The sequence below is a fragment of the Trachypithecus francoisi genome, unplaced genomic scaffold, assembly GCF_009764315.1.
Source record: "Trachypithecus francoisi isolate TF-2019V2 unplaced genomic scaffold, Tfra_2.0 Lachesis_group8, whole genome shotgun sequence".
Taxonomy (NCBI): Eukaryota; Metazoa; Chordata; class Mammalia; order Primates; family Cercopithecidae; genus Trachypithecus; species Trachypithecus francoisi.
The window spans coordinates 62,095,045-62,113,115 of record NW_022681473.1 but is presented as its reverse complement, the minus strand read 5'-3'; the positions used below and the strand labels follow the sequence as shown (position 1 = coordinate 62,113,115).

At 38.3% G+C, this 18,071-nt stretch overlaps 1 protein-coding gene across 1 annotated transcript in view; it reads left to right on the top strand.

Moving 5' to 3' along the window:
* RRM1 (ribonucleotide reductase catalytic subunit M1) overlaps positions 1-16,795 on the top strand; it is a 46,490-nt gene extending 29,695 nt beyond the window's left edge. The window contains exons 10-19 of the mRNA XM_033203857.1: positions 138-299; positions 645-724; positions 1,711-1,912; positions 5,540-5,689; positions 5,891-6,112; positions 7,961-8,037; positions 11,496-11,631; positions 12,780-12,875; positions 14,304-14,492; positions 16,120-16,795. Of these exons, the coding sequence (XP_033059748.1) occupies positions 138-299; positions 645-724; positions 1,711-1,912; positions 5,540-5,689; positions 5,891-6,112; positions 7,961-8,037; positions 11,496-11,631; positions 12,780-12,875; positions 14,304-14,492; positions 16,120-16,308 (1,503 nt within the window). The 3' untranslated portion in view covers positions 16,309-16,795. The remainder of the gene's footprint in view (positions 1-137; positions 300-644; positions 725-1,710; positions 1,913-5,539; positions 5,690-5,890; positions 6,113-7,960; positions 8,038-11,495; positions 11,632-12,779; positions 12,876-14,303; positions 14,493-16,119) is intronic.
* The last annotated feature ends 1,276 nt before the right edge of the window (positions 16,796-18,071 follow it).

Below are 18,071 nucleotides of genomic sequence, written 5' to 3'. Positions count from 1 at the left end.
CACTTTTATAATACTTTTATGTTATTTAATTCATTGTAGTGAAGATCAAAGGAGATACTATAAAAGTGCTTTGGGAGACATGATGTTTCTTTGTTTCATTTTTATTCTGAAGAGAATTATGATTTATTTACCACTAGCGTCCTGGGGCATTTGCTATTTACCTGGAGCCTTGGCATTTAGACATCTTTGAATTCCTTGATTTAAAGAAGAACACGGGAAAGGAAGAGCAGCGTGCCAGAGATCTTTTCTTTGCTCTTTGGATTCCTGATCTCTTCATGAAGCGAGTGGAGACTAATCAGGTGAGAGATAGGTACTTGTTGGTAATGGCGACTTGATTCACATGAGCTTTCTCTTTTTTAGTCATCTTAAGTCGTGCTTAGGAACAGAAGGCATTCTGAACAAGTTAAGAGATGCTGTGCTTGTCTTATATTTCTGTTCTCTGAAGTAGATGCTTTGTGACCTAAATGCTTGAAAGGTCATGTATAAACAGGCAGACCTAGATGTTTGGGCCTGAACCTGAAATTATTTCTACAGCAAATTTCCAAGAGAACTTGTAAAAGTCACCTTATGCTTGCAGTGTTTCTAATGGATTATGCTTGGCTATTTTAAGTTTCATATGAGTGATTTTGTCCTTTCCTTTATAGGACTGGTCTTTGATGTGTCCAAATGAGTGTCCTGGTCTGGATGAGGTTTGGGGAGAGGAATTTGAGAAACTATATGAAAGGTATGGGAAAAATATAAAAGAAAACAATAATGTTTTAATCATGGTTTCTCTTATTTCAGGGGTCCAAATATCAAAAGTACTTGTCAAGAATCTTTTGAAGCATCTAAGAGAAAAAGTGACTAATAATTTTGGTCATATTTGCTTCCTAACTCTTCACCAAAATTGAGTTGTGTCTTCTTCTTTCTTAAAACTTTGGAATGTATAAATAGGTTCTTGGGATTTTTAATTGATCCTTATAAAAATTAAGATGACTAGCAGGGTTATTATTTTGCTCTGTCATATAGTACTTTTGATAAGCTATACTTTATGTTACATAAAGGAATCATGAGTGACTAGGATACATATGTCAATAGTTTATTAAAATTAAATAGGCCAGGTGCAGTGGCTCATATCTGTAATCTCAGCACTTTGGGAGGATGAGGCAGGTGGATCATTTGAGGTCAGGAGTTCAAGACCAGCCTGGCCAACATGGTGAAACCCCATCTCTAGTAAAAATCCAAAAATTAGCTGGGCATGGTGGTGCACACCTGTAGTCCCAGCTACTTGGGAGGCTGAGGTAGGAGAATCGCTTGAACCCGGGAGGTGGAGGTTGCAGTGAGCTGAGATTGTGCCACTGCATGCCAGCCTGGGCGACAGAGCGAAACTCTGTCTCAAAAAAGAAAAAAAAAATTAGCACAATATTAAGAGATTTGGTTTCCTTAGTTTTTACTCCTTTTTATTATGAAAGATATTATTGGTTTAGTGGGATTGGGATCATTTGAAGGAGCCTAAAACAGCCTCATTTTCCTCTATGGCTTTAGCCAGAGTAAAATAAGTATCATATTTCTTTTTTGCTTTAGCAAAACTTAGAAAAAATTTAAGAGCTTTCATAACTTTATATTTTAATTGTCTTCAAGTTGTCTACAATAAATATATATCGTAGACATTGTAAATAAATACACAATAAATATAGGGAATATATATTAAATAATATTTGTGCCTTTCAGTTATGAGAAACAAGGTCGTGTCCGCAAAGTTGTAAAAGCTCAGCAGCTTTGGTATGCCATCATTGAGTCTCAAACAGAAACAGGCACCCCGTATATGCTCTACAAAGATTCCTGTAATCGGAAGAGCAACCAGCAGAACCTGGGAACCATCAAATGCAGCAACCTGTGCACAGAAATAGTGGAGTACACCAGCAAAGATGAGGTAGGTAGAAAAAATTCTTCCTAGAGTACTAAGAAAAGAACCTTAGGCATTTCCTAGAGTACTAAGAAAAGAACCTTAGGAATTTGTGAATTCCTCACTTAAGATAAGTGAAGGGAGTTTGCATAGTGGTAAGCAGAAGAATACTGTTAAAGGCAGAGAGCAAAGGAAGGAAAGGGTATGATCTGTGCCTATAAATGTTTTTTAGTCTAAGCCGTGTGGGAAAGACACAGTTTTTTCTTATACACACATCATTGTAATAACATTTACTCAAGAAAAATAGAAATATACAGTTATGTTGGTTTAGGACACACACAAAAATGTGTTAGGATGTACATTCAGTTTAAAGTATGTAAGCCTTGAGCCTGGAAAGTGGAGGCTGCAGTGGGCTGAGATTGTGCCACTGTACTCCATCCTGGGTGACAAAGTGAGACCCTGTCTCAAAACAAACAAAAAGAAAAACAAAAACCAAAAACAGCAACAAAAAACGTATGTAAGCTTATAAAGAGAGTCCTTTCAGTGAATGGTGAGATCCAATTCTAATCTCAAAGTCTGTAAAGAGACTTCACAGAAGAATCAAGGCTAGAAATGGGACATGGATTTGATGTTTTAAAAAAAAGTTTTAGAGAGGAGCTTTCCATTTGGAAAGAGTGGTCTGTATGATATGCCAGAGACAGGGCTGGGTTTTGTGCAGTGTGGCAAGTAAGTCTGTTTTGATGGTGCAAGTAGATTAATTATTGGAATATGGAGAAATGGCTATGGCTGGGGGAAGGGAGATAGAAGGTAGAAACTGACATGTCCCAGAGATAGGAAGCCCTTGTAGGTTTCTGACAGGAAAATAGTATCAGAATGTTAAGATGAAAATGATGGTTCCTGTGTCTGGTTACAGAGTGTCTTGCTGTGAGAAGAGGTTAGAGGTTAGCCTAGGGAGATGGTTGCAGTAATTGGATGACAGGCTGCTTTCATATTGGGTGTAAACTATGGAAATGAGGAAGGTGAAGATCCTCAATTCTAGGACCTTAAAAAAAAAGACAAATGAAAAGTCAGGAAGTAAATGGAAATTGAGTTAAATATATGCTGAATTAATATACATTTTAATTCAAAATTTATTGTGCACCAGCTGTATATAAAACACTGTTAAGTAGCTGAGAATATAAATAAATATGCTGTCCTCTGGAAACTTCTAATTTAGTTGGAAGAAATCGACATATATTGAGGTAACTATTATGCAAGATAGATTATATTATAGAGGCTAGACTGACATTTTAAAAATAAAAATCAGATAATGTCATTTGTCTGCACAAAACTACTCTTTGGCTTGCTAACCCACGCAGAATTCCTTTTTTTGAGGGAGTCAAGATTTCACTCTGTTGCCCAGCCTGGAGTGTGGCTCACTGCAACGTCAACAGAGTTCTTTCTTTTTGTAAATTGAGCTATAATTCATTCTTTTTAAAATGTACAATTCATGTTGTTGTGTGTGTGGTTTTTTTTTTTTTTTTTTTTGGGTATATCTGCAAGTCTGTGCAACCATTACTACTATCTAATTGTAGTATTTTTTTTTTTTTTTTTTTGAGACAGTCTTACTCTGTCACCAGGCTGGAGTGTAGTGCCTCGATCTCGGCTCACTGCAACCTCCACCTCCTGGGTTCAAGCAATTCTCCTGCCTCAGCCTCCCAAGTAGCTGGGACTACAGGCGCGCGCCACTACGCCCAGCTAATTTTTTTATTTTTAGTAGGGACGAGGTTTCACCGTGTTGGCCAGGATGGTCTCAATCTCTTGACTTCGTGATCCACCCCCCTTGGCCTCCCAAAGTGTTGGGATTACAGGCATGAGCGACCGTGACCAGCCTGTAGTACATTTTTATCACTCTAGATAATGAAACACTTTACCCATTAGCAGTCACTCCCTGTTCCCTTCTTCCCTCAGCCCTTGACAACCACTAATATATTTTATGTCTCTAGATTTGTGGACATTCCATAGAAATGGAATCATATAATATGTGGCCTTTTGTGTCAGGCTTCTTTCACTGAACATATTCTTTTATTCGTGTTGTAGCATGTATCAGTACTTCATTCCTTTCCATCCAGAGTTCTTAGAATGCCCTACAAGGTCCTACACAACTGGATAACCCACCTCATCTGTGGTTACTTTCCCCTTTGTTCACTCTGCTTCAACCCTATTCATTTTCTTGCTCTTTCTCAAACATGTTAAGCGTGCTCCTATCTCAGAATTTTTGCTCTTTCTTCCCTCTTGAATGTTAAAATGCACCCCCTCTTCCCATAGCCACATGGTTTGCTTTCTAACCTGTTCGGTTCTTTGTTCATATGCAACAGTTTCAGTGAGGTCTTTCTTAACCACTCTGTTTAAAAATTACACCCCCTTCATCTTTATCCCAAGTACTCTCTGTCTTCTTTTCCTGCCTATTTTTCTCCCTGATATATATATATATATATATATTTATTTATTTATTTTTTGAGACGGAGTCTCGCTCTATCGCCCAGGCTGGAGTGCAGTGGCCGGATCTCAGCTCACTGCAAGCTCCGCCTCCCGGGTTTACGCCATTCTCCTGCCTCAGCCTCCCTAGTAGCTGGGACTACGGGCGCCCACCACCTCGCCCGGCTAGTTTTTTGTATTTTTTAGTAGAGACGGGGTTTCACGGTGTTAGCCAGGATGGTCTCGATCTCCTGACCTCGTGATCCACCCGTCTCGGCCTCCCAAAGTGCTGGGATTACAGGCTTGAGCCACCGCGCCCGGCTCTCCCTGATATTTATTAGACTTTTGTGATTCAAGCTATATTTTAAAAATGTGTATTTGGCAACATGTGTAGAATGGAGTAGATGTGAAGGGCATCAAGAGTTCAACTGGGAAACTTTCAGTAGTCCAGGTGAGAGAAGTTAAGACTTTGGCTTGGGATAGTCATAATCAAAATGGAAAAGAAAGTGTATTCATTCAGCATTATCAAGACTTACTGTGTGCCAGATGTGTTGTTAGTGCTAAAGATATAAATAAAATGATCCTTGTGTGAAGCTCACTGCCTAGTGTAGTGGAGGAATCACTGGAAGAAGTTTTTCAGAAATCACAAATTGGAATCCTTTGTTGCTAAGGGCTTATCAGAATATCAGTGAAGGTGAGGTGGACATGGGTGCTTTGAAGAACTTTCTGCAGTGATGGAAATGTTCTGTATCTGATGGCTATTAAGCACTTGAAATATGACTAGTGCAACTGAGAAACTCAAATTTTATTTCATTTTAAATAGATACATGTAGCCAGTGGCTACCATATTGTAGGGGCACTTATCTACTGAATAATGAGATAGGTATATGTAAAAAGCTAATTATAACATAGTGTGATATATGTCTGATAATAGAGCTGTGTACTGTGGAACACAGGATTCTCTATCTTATTTTGCTGATGCATGTTATAACTAACACATATGACTAGGTATTGAAGAAATAAATAGAATCAGTGGGATTTAGAAATGGACTGATGAATGATGAAGAGGGAGAAGTCAAATATAAAAATTTAAAATTTTATTGTCTTGAGAGTATTAGAGGCTCACATGGTGGTGTAGTTGACATAGGAAGTAGAAATAAAAATTGTGTGATTCTTGACCTGTTTTTTGCATTCCAGGTTGCTGTTTGTAATTTGGCTTCCCTGGCCCTGAATATGTATGTCACATCAGAACACACATATGACTTTAAGAAGTTGGCTGAAGTCACTAAAGTCGTTGTCCGAAACTTGAATAAAATTATTGATATAAACTACTATCCTGTACCAGAGGTATGAATATATTTCTCTGCTTATTGGTAATTATTGAAATCCAAATTGAAAGGAATCAGTCATGATCTTCAAGTCATTATTTAAATGGTTGTCAGTAAAGTGGTTTGAGAAAAAGAGGTAGTCTGTCTCATTTGGTACAGAATGTTGCTTTTCCTGTTCAGTAATATTTTCTCCTTTTCTTTAAAATCTGTTGACACAAAGGCATGCCTATCAAATAAACGTCATCGCCCCATTGGAATTGGGGTACAAGGTCTGGCAGATGCTTTTATCCTGATGAGATACCCTTTTGAGAGTGCAGAAGCCCAATTACTGAATAAGCAGATCTTTGAAACTATTTATTATGGCGCCCTGGAAGCCAGCTGTGACCTTGCCAAGGAGCAGGGCCCATATGAAACCTATGAGGGCTCTCCAGTTAGCAAAGGAGTAAGTATATGGATGAAATTGTTTTTGCCTGTGAGTACCTGTAGTGGGCTGAATGGTGACCCCACAAAAGGATATGTCCCTCCTAATTCCTGGAACCTGTGAATTTCATTTTATTTGGTTCAAAAAAGGGTTTTTGCAGGTGTAATGAAGAACCTTGAGATAAGGAGATTTACCTGGATTATCCAGGTGGGCCCTAAATCTAATGACAGTTGTCCTGCAAGAGACACAGAAGGGGAAGCAACGTGACTATGGAGGCAGAAATTGGAGTGTTACAAGCACAAGCCTTGGAATGCTGATAGCCACTAGAAGTTATAAGAGGCAAGGAACAGAATCTCTTCTAGTGCCTCTGGAGGGAGTGTGGCCCTCCCAACATGTTGATTTTGGGCTTCTGGTCTTCAGAACTATGATAGAATACATTTTTGTTATTTTAAGTTACAAAGTTTTTAGTAATTTGTTGCACCAGCCATAGGAAACTTCAGTACCTTTGTCCTCTGGAGTAAAAAGGATACTCTGTTTTAATCTCTTATTTAGAACTAGTCATTGCTAAAATAATATAAGAGGGATGCTGCCAGTGTTTATTTTCTGTGGATTAAAACATGCATTCGTTATCTCACAGTTTCCAGATGTCAGGAGTCCAGACTTAGCTTAGCTGGGCCTTCTTTTCTGGGTCTATGTTCAAGATGTTGGTAAGGGCTGTGGTCTCATCTGAGACACAGAGTTCTCTTCCAAGCTCACCTCGTTGTTGGCAAAATATATTTCAAGGATTCATGGCATCTTGCTTCTTTAAGGCCAGTGGGAGAGACCATCTCTCATTTCAAAAGGGGCATACTCTAGTCTCTTTGAGTGTTTCACCTAATAAATCAGGTCCATATAGGATAATCTCCCCGCCACCCCTCCACCACCCCTCCCCTTTTTTTTTTCTGAGACAGAGTCTCACTTTGTTACCCAGGATGGAGTGCGTGCTGTGATCTCAGATCACTGCAACCTCTGCTTCCCAGGTTGAAGCAATTCTGCTGTCTCAAGTCTCCCGAGTAGCTGGGATTACAGGCGTATGGCACCACGCCTGGCTAATTTTTGTATTTTTAGTAGAGACGGGGTTTTGCCATGTTGGCCAGGCTGGTCTTGAACTCCTGACCTCAAGTGATCTACCTGCCTTGGCCTCCCAGAATGCTGGGATTACAGGTATGAGTCACTGCTCCTAGCAGTGACTTTTATTTAACTCAGAATCAGCTGATTTGCAACCTTAATTACATCTGCAGAAACCTTTCACCTTTGCCATAATCACTGGAGTGACATCCGTCCTATTCTCAAGTCATGTCCACACTCAAGTGGAGATTATAAACAGCCTGTGCACCGAGGTGTGGGAATCTGAGGAGCTGTGTTAGAATTCTGCCTTCACTGCCTTTATTGTCAGTACTATGATTCTTTTCTATATAAAATGTTAATTTTATTTCAGACATTCCTGCTGGTATTAGAGGAAAATAGGTGTTTTTAGCTAAGTAAACAGATCAAGGGACAGATGAAGGCACTGAAGAAAGACAAGGTTAAAGTAGCATTTTTACTGTAAAAAAAACAATGTATCAGCCACATGCTTTTATGAATGTTAGAATTTTCTGGTTTGTAGATATGATGTGGGATAATCAGTTTTCTTAGCCTGCTTCTGATCAATATGACTACATGGAATTTTGTACAGGAAAATCTCTGGAGCTTGTATTCCTCATAGAGGTTGATTAGAAGACAGCATTTGTTGGGATGTGGGGACATGGCAGCTAGTCTTTTTTTTTTTTTTTTTTTTTTTTTCATAGTTTTAACTTGCTGTAGAATAAATTTGAGTTGTGTATTCCTTAGATTCTTCAGTATGATATGTGGAATGTTACTCCTACAGACCTATGGGACTGGAACCTTCTCAAGGAGAAGATTGCAAAGTAAGTGAAGAGATGTAAAGTAGCTTTGAAGGCAGAAGGGTTTAGGTTCACCTTCTGGATCTTCAGAAGTTAGATATGTCATTTTAACTTCTTAAACTCGTTTATTACAAATGGGGCTAAAATGGCCTATCTCACAAAACTATTTGGGAAAAAAACTTTGTAAGATAATATATATATAGCAACCTGGAAGTTGCTTGGCACAATGAAAGCATTTCAGTACTTGGTAGGAATTGCTATTATTAGTTGATCTTATTTTAGGGACTTAACACACCTAGATTAGGTAATTTTCTTTCTCATTAAGGCTTTTTTCCAACTATGCTTTTTTTTTTTTTTTTTTTTGAGACGGAGTCTGGCTCTGTCGCCCAGGCTGGAGTGCAGTGGCGCGATCTCGGCTCACTGCAAGCTCCGCCTCCCGGGTTTACGCCATTCTCCTGCCTCAGCCTCCCGAGTAGCTGGGACTACAGGCGCCCGCCACCTCGCCCGGCTAGTTTTTTGTATTTTTTAGTAGAGACGGGGTTTCACCGTGTAGACCAGGATGGTCTCGATCTCCTGACCTCGTGATCCACCCGTCTCGGCCTCCCAAAGTGCTGGGATTACAGGCTTGAGCCACCGCGCCCGGCCTTTTTTTTTTTTAATGTTTTTGATTCTTATTTATTTCCCAATTTAGTTACATCGGGCATATAAATGGCTTTTGTTTGAATTGATTGTCATAGGAATAAGGGATTTTGGAAGAGTTTTGGAGGGTAATATGTTTTAACTATAAGAAAGAAAAGTTTTAAAATTGAGTTTTTGTAGACCTTTCAAACTAATAAGCATAACGGATTCAAAGGCAGGCAGAATGTTTTGCAGAGTGAATAACAAAGCAAATTGTTTTTGTTTTCTATCGTGATGACTTTGTCATTTATGGGTTAATGCATATGCAAAGTGATTAATATTTGGAGAATGAAGCAGTAGCTTTAAAATGCTCTTTGAAAAAAAAACTGTTTGCCTTAAAATTGTTAAATTAAAATTGTTTTCCTAGTCAAATAATACATGTTAGAAAATTTAGGAAAACATAGATTTGGAAAGAGAAAATGAAAATTATACTAATACAGCCTCCCCCAGAAACCCTGTGTTCATCTTAGTGTCTGTCATCCTTTAGGTTTTCTTCCAAGAGTACGCACACACTTCCAAGAGTGTATTTACATGGGAAATTCAACTTTTAAGAAAATGGACCTGTACTGTATTTTTATATATATATATATATATTTTTTTCCCCCTCAAAATACTATGGCCTAGTTTTTTATATACATGACTTTTTTTTTCTAATTTCAAAATCAGTATATGAACACAAATTTATTATTAATAAAGCTCAAATACAGAAATAAAATAGAAAGTAAAAGCCCTTCTTCATACTTCTGCCAACCATTTGTCTCAGAAAACAAACCATAAAAGTAACTTATTCTTTTTCCCAGAGATAAGCCTTGTTAATGGTGTGTATTTTTCTAGATCTTTTTCAGTACATTTGCAGATAGGTACACACACACGGTTTTGTTGTATATATAAATGTGATCAAATGTGTATTCTGGGCTGGGCACCGTGGCTCATGTCTGTAATCCCAGCACTTTGAGAGGCTGAGGTGGGCGGATCACTTGAGATCAGAAGTTCAAGACCAGCTTGGGCAACATGGCGAAACTTCGTCTCTACCAAAAATACAAAAATTAGCTGGGCATGGTGGCGTGTGCCTGTAATCCCAGCTACTCGGGAGGCTGAGGCGTGAGAATCACTCGAACCTAGGAGGTGGAGATTACAGGGAGCCGAGATTGTGCCACTGTACTCCAGCCTAGGTGACTGAGACTCTTGTCTCAAAAGAAAGACTTGATGTATTTTGAGACTTGTTATTTAGTGATTTATTTTGGAGCTCTTTCTCTTTTAGTACATGTAGATCTATCTAATGTTTTTAATTATTACAGACAATTCCATAGTTTGAATATATCATATATGTATGACTTTTCACAACAGTTTCCTGTCTGTAGACAGATGGTGTTGCTATTTTACAGATGAGGCAGTAAAGACATGAAGATAGTTGGTGGTTTGCTTGATACCTCACTACAAAGTGACAGAGTAAGGTGGAGAAACACCCCCCAAAAAAAGTAAATGAAAAGATAATAAAAACTAAAAAGTAGAGAACCCAGTTGTGTTAGTCAGTTCTCACACTGTTATAAAGAACTGCCTGAGACTGGGTAATTTATAAAGGAAAGAAGTTTAATTGACTCACAATTCTGCAGGGTTGGGGAGGCCTTAGGAAACTTACAATCATAGCAGAAGGAAAGGCAAACAGGTTCTTCTTTAATATGGCGGCAAGCGAAGTACTGAATAAAGGGAGAAAAGCCCCCTATAAAACCAGATCTTGTGAGAACTCACTATCATGAGAACAGCATGAGGGTAACCTCCTCCGTGATTAAATTACCTCCCACCAGGTCCCTCCCATAACACGTGGGGATTATGGGAACTACAATTCAAGATGAGATTTGGGTGGGGACACAGCCAAACTATATCCAGTTGTACAGACTCCATCAGGATATGAGGCTGTATGCTAAGCACCTTATGAATCCATAGGTATAGAATGTAGGAAATACAGGCTCTTTGTGTTTTAAAAACTTGAGACTAAGAAGACAAGTAGTTAAGGTGTATGGAAAGGTACAAGTCAGAGAAAATGTTTGCAGAGCAGATATTTGTATTTGACATTTGTATTTGTGCCTGCCTGATCAGGAAAAATGTTTTAAAATTGGTATCAGTTAGGCTGAGCTTTGAAGGTGAGCTGGGGGCAGATGGGGGATTTCTCAGTGTGTCAGATAGTATATTGTCTCTTAAGTACTCTTGGGCATTGATTTGTCAAAAGATGTTAACCTTCTTCCAGGAACTTATAATTGAAGAATATACTTTGAGCATAATTTCTTCCTGTTTACAGGATAATGGAGAATTATGGTGATATTTGTCTGATTCTGACCACTTTCTCATCATTATTTTTCCAGAAGGGGCCTAGCACAGTGATTTTATAGGCACTTAGAAAAGAATGAGGGTTGGATGAGCATACCCTAATACAGGTGGGGAGTGCTTCAACAGCACTTTGAATGTTTCCCTAGGCAAGATAGTGTATCAAGTGTTATGATTCCTGAGTGCCACAGTCCAAGTGGCATAAATCATGGCATGATAAGGATTGTCAACAATAAAAATTATACTAATTCAGTTTAGGAGTCAGGCATTTAAGAGGAGAGGGAGCTATAATAGCACCCATACTGTGGAATTGCCTGCCTGTAGTAGTTTAATTTGAAAGTCAACATGTGAATTCAATGCATGTATGATGTTACATTTACATTTACTACATTTATCTATATTTACTACAGTGACTTAAAGTAGCTGCTTTCCTGGCAGATTGTAGCTTTGGGACTAGAACCTGATAATCTCCTTTTCTTTAGGTATGGTATAAGAAACAGTTTACTTATTGCCCCGATGCCTACAGCTTCCACTGCTCAGATCCTGGGGAATAATGAGTCCATTGAACCTTACACCAGCAACATCTATACTCGCAGAGTCTTGTCAGGAGAATTTCAGGTGAGCAGTTCACAACCAGCCCTACAGGGAGATTTTTTGAAAGCCTAATGTTGGGAGTAAATGCTCACTCGTGTTTAATTTGCCCATTTTCTTAGTTTGGGTGCAAAGCTTTGATAAAGAGAGTCATCTTCATCTCCAATATTATTATTTGTTATTGATATTTCAGCACAATAGGCATTTAATAAATAATTTGTTGAAAAAATGAATTACTGAGGGTTATGTATGAAAGTAAGTTGTTGATAGTAGAGTTAACATGATGTTTAACCATTATGTAATCATAATGACATATTCTATAACTTCCCCCAGATGCTTAAGTTAGGATACTCAAAATATGTAAAGAAGTATCATTTAAGGCAGTGGTTCTCAGACTTGGTTACCAATTAGAATTTATGGTGGGTGAGACCAGTGGTTTTTTGTTTGTTTGTTTTTAAGGTTCCCAGGTAATTCTTATGTGTAGCTAGGGTTTGAGAACCTCAATTTAAAAGACTATTTGTGAATTTCCAGATATCCTGAAATAAAGTTCTGTAAAGTTTGAGAAGGATACGTTTCTAATTTTTTTAACCTAAGTTATTTATAGATTTACCCATCTTAGATGCTATTCTTTTCACTTTTGCAAATGCTATATGTTTCTTTTTTAATTAAAATATTTTGTCGGCTTTATTAAGGTATAATTGACAATAAAAATTGTGTATAAATCCAAGGTATACAGTATAATGATTTGATATGTGTATATATTATATAATGATTACCACACCACAATGTTGTTGTTGATGTTGTTTTTGAGAAAGTGTCTCACTTTGTCACCCAGGCTGGAGTGCAGTGGCATGATCCTGCTCACTGCAACCTCTGCCTCCCAGGTTCAAGCAATTCCCATGCCTCAGCCTCCCAAGTAGCTGGGATTACAGGCGTGCTGCGCCACCATGCCTGGCTAATTATATTGTTTCTTGAATAACAGATGTCAAGATCTTAAAGGAATATAGCTTTTGTGTGGTGGCATTGATGTCTCATTTTTGTAAAAAATAGAATTTACCAAGCAATCTAGCATTAAATAATTCTTAAGTGATTTTAGTTTAAGCTTCAAAGCTGTAGTCTTTTCTAAGCTGTCACTGTTGTTTATTTCTTCATATATTTTCTGCTTTTCCATTCAGATTGTAAATCCTCACTTATTGAAAGATCTTACTGAGCGGGGCCTATGGCATGAAGAGATGAAAAACCAGATTATTGCATGCAATGGCTCTATTCAGGTATAGAAAGAAAATGAAATGTGCTCTGTAGGGGCTGAGTTGGACATTGTGGTACCTCCTCACTCTTGCCAGACAATGGAGAAAATGACTTCATTGTGTTCGTCTAGGCTTTGCTTATGTAGCTCTGTTCACCTCTTCATTGTTGCGCTAGGATTGCACACATCTGTACATAGCCCTTACCATCTTGTTTTTATGCAATAATATAAAGTAGTAGTACTCAATTTTTCTGCATCTTAGAATCAATTGGGGAACTTTTAAAATCCTGAAGCTTAGGTTGCATTCTTTACCAATTAAATGTTTAGGAGCAGGAGCCAGACATAAATTTTTTTTTTTTTTTTTTTTTTTGAGACAAAGTCTCTGTTGCCCAGGCTGGAGTGCAGTGGTGGGATCATGGCTTACTACAACCTCTGCTTCCTGGGTTCAAACGATTCTCCTGCCTCAGCCTCCCAAGTAGCTGGGATTATAGGTGCCTGTCACCACGCCCGGCTGATTTTTATATTTTTAGTAGAGAGAGGGTTTCACCATGTTGGCCAGGCTCCTGACCTCAGGTGATCCACCTGCCTTGGCCTCCCAGAGTGCTAGGATTACATGCATGAGCCACCGTGCCTGGTCTCAGACCTTAATACTTTTTAAAGATTCTTTAGGTGATTCCAAAGTACATCAAAATTTGGGGGATCATCGATAGACTGAAATTAAGAGAGTCAAACTTAATTAAAAATCATGGTTGAGGACTGATAGTCCAAAAGACAGAGTCACAAATAGTGTAAATATTTGCAACTAAGAGTCAAGAGGCATTTATTTGCAGATAGAGGTGTCTGGCTAAATGTTGGTCTGCTTAGCAACACAGATGATGAGTCCTATAACAGTTCCATATTTGATGACAGAAATTAGCATGAGCTAGTCTGTGTATTTTAATGAAAGTTAACCCTAGACCTAAGAAAACCTGATTTATTTGTATTCCAAAGGGAGTTTGGAATCCTAGCTTATTTAAAGGGTTTTATCTCATTGCTTCCCTTGATCCCTGTGAATTACAGCCCTTAGTTTTTGTGTTTTCTGCAAAACTCAAGGGTCATTTATTGCTGCTTAGCTCTGACTTTTCCTTTCTTTAAGTGCCTCTAGAAGAATGAATATTTGGGTCATAAACCAATTTTTAATTCTCAAAAACAGATATATTGGAAATCAAAAACCAACAAAAAAGGGATGCTGAAATTACTGTCACCAGATTGATATTTGGTTGGTTAGATGGGGTTTTGTTCAACTTCCTAAATAGTCTTGGTAAACTTGATAAGGGTCATATCATATGATACTGAATAGTAAGGTCAGATCTGAGGAAGTAAAACCAGGGTCAAACCTTGTGTCACTATTCTATTAATTATACACTGCTTTCTTTAACTGGAGTAAAGTAAACATTTGGTTTTCCTTCTTTAGAGCATACCAGAAATTCCTGATGACCTGAAGCAACTTTATAAAACTGTGTGGGAAATCTCTCAGAAAACCGTTCTCAAGATGGCAGCTGAGAGAGGTGCTTTCATTGATCAAAGCCAATCTTTGAATATCCACATTGCTGAGCCTAACTATGGCAAACTCACTAGTATGCACTTCTACGGCTGGAAGCAGGTTGGTAGAGAATATCAAGGAGGACTTAATTGCCAGCTTGAGATATTTTGACATTGGAATGATTTTATGTTCTAGCTACCCATTAAAAATTATCACCTGGAAGTTCTTTAAGTTCAAATCCAGAATGTTAAAACCAATCCATGGTTTTTGTACTAGATCAAGGTCTTGCCTTGGATTTTCTTCTTTCTGTTAGGTTTATTTCCTTCTTAGGTTTGAAAACTTGGAGTTACCTGTGATCCTTTCCTTCCTTTACTCTCTGTATAATTACCAAGTTATGTTGACTGTTCCTTTGTATTATTTCTTAAATATCTTCCTTCCTTTTCTGCTGCTGTTATTCTAAACTGACCTTATTCCTTCTAATATCTCTGCTCCCAGCCATTTTGTGTGCATTACCACCATTCCTCAAATAAAACTTTGCACATGTCAACCCACTATTCGAAAACATCCATTGTTTTCTCACTTTATAAAGTGAAAGCCAGATTACTTAGCTAGTCATTGCCAGCTGTAAAGTCGGTGATTTTAGATTATGTTCTTATTCCCTGATAATGTATTGGGTATTTAAGTAGAATTATAAATTTGTTTTTTAATTTAACATTTATTGAACATCTAGTAGGTGCCAGCACTGAGGATACTGAATAGAAGATGATGATCTTTATCTTTGAAGTCTTTTAGTCTGTTGTTATACAGAGACACAGTCTAGCTCTCTAAATAGTTATAACCTAAGGCAGACATGTTGTCTTGGGCAAACTTGGAAGTCATATACATAAAAACAAAGACAAAAGAATAAAAATGTTTGACCATTCCAAAGAGATAAGCCTGTTTTAGCGGTGAAAAGAACAGGGTATTTCTGTCTGACTCGCAAAGCATTTTTGAGAGTACTCCTAGAGGAGATAGAATTCCAAGTTTAAAAAAAGTTTGATCTGGTTCATGGGAATGTATTTTATTTTATGTCTGTCTGTCTGTAAGTATGTATGTATGTATGTATGTATGTATTTTGAGACAGAGACTCACTCTGTTGCCCAGGCTGGCATACAGTGGCGTGATCTCAACTCACTGCAACCTCTGTCCTGGGTTCAAGCGATTCTCATGTCTTAGCCTCCTGGATAGCTGGCATCACAGACGTGTGCTACCACGCCCGGCTAATTTTTGTATTTTTAATAGAGATGGGGTTTTGCCATATTGGCCAGGCTGGTCTCAAGCAATTCACCTGCCTCGGCCTCCCAAAGTGCTAGGATTACAGGTGTTAGTCACTGCGCCTGGCCAGGAATGTATTTTATTTTATTTTATTTTAATATTATTATTTTATTTTATATTTTTTTAGACGGAGTCTTGCTCCGTTGTCCAGGCTGGAGTACAGTGGTACAATCTTGGCTCACTGCAACCTCAGCCTCCTAAGTATCTGAAATTTACAGGCATGCAATACCCCTCTTGGGCAATTTTTTATTTTTAGTAGAGACGGGGTTTCACCATATTGGCCAGGCTGGTCTCAAACTCCTGACCTCAAGTGATCCACCCACCTCGGCCTCCCAGAGTGCTGGGATTACAGGCGTGAGCCACAGCGCCCAGCCAGGAATGTCTAGTATTCTCACAGAGTTTCTCCTAATCATTGTCTTTACTTTCCTTGTAGGGTTTGAAGACTGGGATGTATTATTTAAGGACGAGACCAGCGGCTAATCCAATCCAGTTCACTCTAAATAAGGAGAAGCTAAAAGATAAGGAAAAGGTATCAAAAGAGGAAGAAGAGAAGGAGAGGAACACAGCAGCCATGGTGTGCTCTTTGGAAAATAGAGATGAATGTCTGATGTGTGGATCCTGAGGAAAGGCTTGGAAGAGACCAGCATGTCTTCAGTAGCCAAACTACTTCTTGAGCATAGATAGGTGTAGTGGATTTTGCTTGAGGTGGTAAGGCTTTGCTGGACCCTGTTGCAGGCAAAAGGAATAATTGATTTAAAGTACTGTTACGATGATAATGATTTTTTTTTTAACTCATGTATTGGAATTTTCACCAAAACGATGCTTTTGAAAAAAAGAAAAAAAAAAAACAGATATATTGGGAATCAAAGTAGAAGTTTTAGGAATGCAATAAGTCATCTTGCATACAGGGAGTGTTAAGTAAAGTTTCATCACCCCTTTAGCACTGATTTTCTGATGACTTCAGTTTTGTTAAGGAGATTTAGTTTTACTGCTTTGACTGGTGGGTCTCTAGAAGCAAAACTGATAACTCATGAGAAGTACTGATAGGACCTTTATTTGGGTATGGTCCTATAGGTTATTCTGAAATAAAGATAAACATTTTTAAGTGATTGTATGAGATTAATTTTGTCATTTACTTTCATATAAAAGTCAAATTTGAAAAAAAATTTTCTGTTCTTTGAGAATTCGGGGAGGAAATTATGCCTTTTTCTTGTAGTGAAATATACGTAACATACAATTTACCATTTTACCCATGTTTAAACATACAATTCAGTGACTTAAGCACATTCACAGTGTTATACTACCATCACCACTATTTGTTTCCCGAACTTCATCATCCCAAACAGAAACTCTGTATCAATAAGAACCTTAACTCCTCATTTCCCTGCCCCTAAGTCCCTGGTAACTTCTATTCTACTTTCTATCTCTATGAATATGCCTATTCTAGGTACCTTGTATAAATGGAATACGTGTCTGGCTTATTTCATTTAGCGTATTGTTTTCACAGTTTATAGCATGTATCCAAATTTCATTCTTTATGTATGCCACACTTTTTTTTTTTTTTTTTTTGAGGCAGAGTCTTGCTCTGTTACCCAGGCTGTACGATCTTGGCTTGGCTCACTACAACGTCTACATCCTGGGTTCAAATGATAAGTGATTCTTGTGTCTCAGCTTCCCAAGTAGCTGGGACTATAGGTGCATGCCACCATGCCAGGATAAGTTTTGTATTTTTGGTAGAGACAGGGTTTTACCATGTTGGCCAGGCTGGTCTCAAGGGATCTACTTGCCTCAGCCTCCCAAAGTGGTGGAATTACATGCATGAGCCTCCACACCTGGGCTACCACACTTTGTTAATCCACTTATCTTTTGATGGACATTTGGGTTCTTTCTTCCTTTTAAGGAATTTTGACTAATGCTCTTGTGAACACTGGCTTAAAAGTATCTATTGAGTTCCTGCTTTCAATTCGTTTGGGTATGTATACAGGGGTATACATGGGTGTGTATGGGTATGTATGCAGTTGCTGGAAATTATGGTAATTCTATCTTTAACTTTTGAGGAACTACCAAACTTTTCCACAGCAGCTACATTATTTTACATTTCCACCAGCAATACAATAGGGTACCATTTTCTCCACATCTTCACCAACACTTATATTTTTGTTTTTGTTTTGTTTCGTTTTTTGAGATAAGGTCTTGCTCTGTTGCCCAGGCTGGAGTGCAGTGGTACCATCATAGCTCACTGCAACCTCGATCTCCTGGGCTCAAACGATCCTCCCATCTCAGCCTCTCAAAGTCTTGGGGTTACAGGTGTGAGTCACCACACCCAGCTCATATTTTTTATAACAGCCATCTTAGTGACTTGACAATTTCATTGTAATGTGTCTT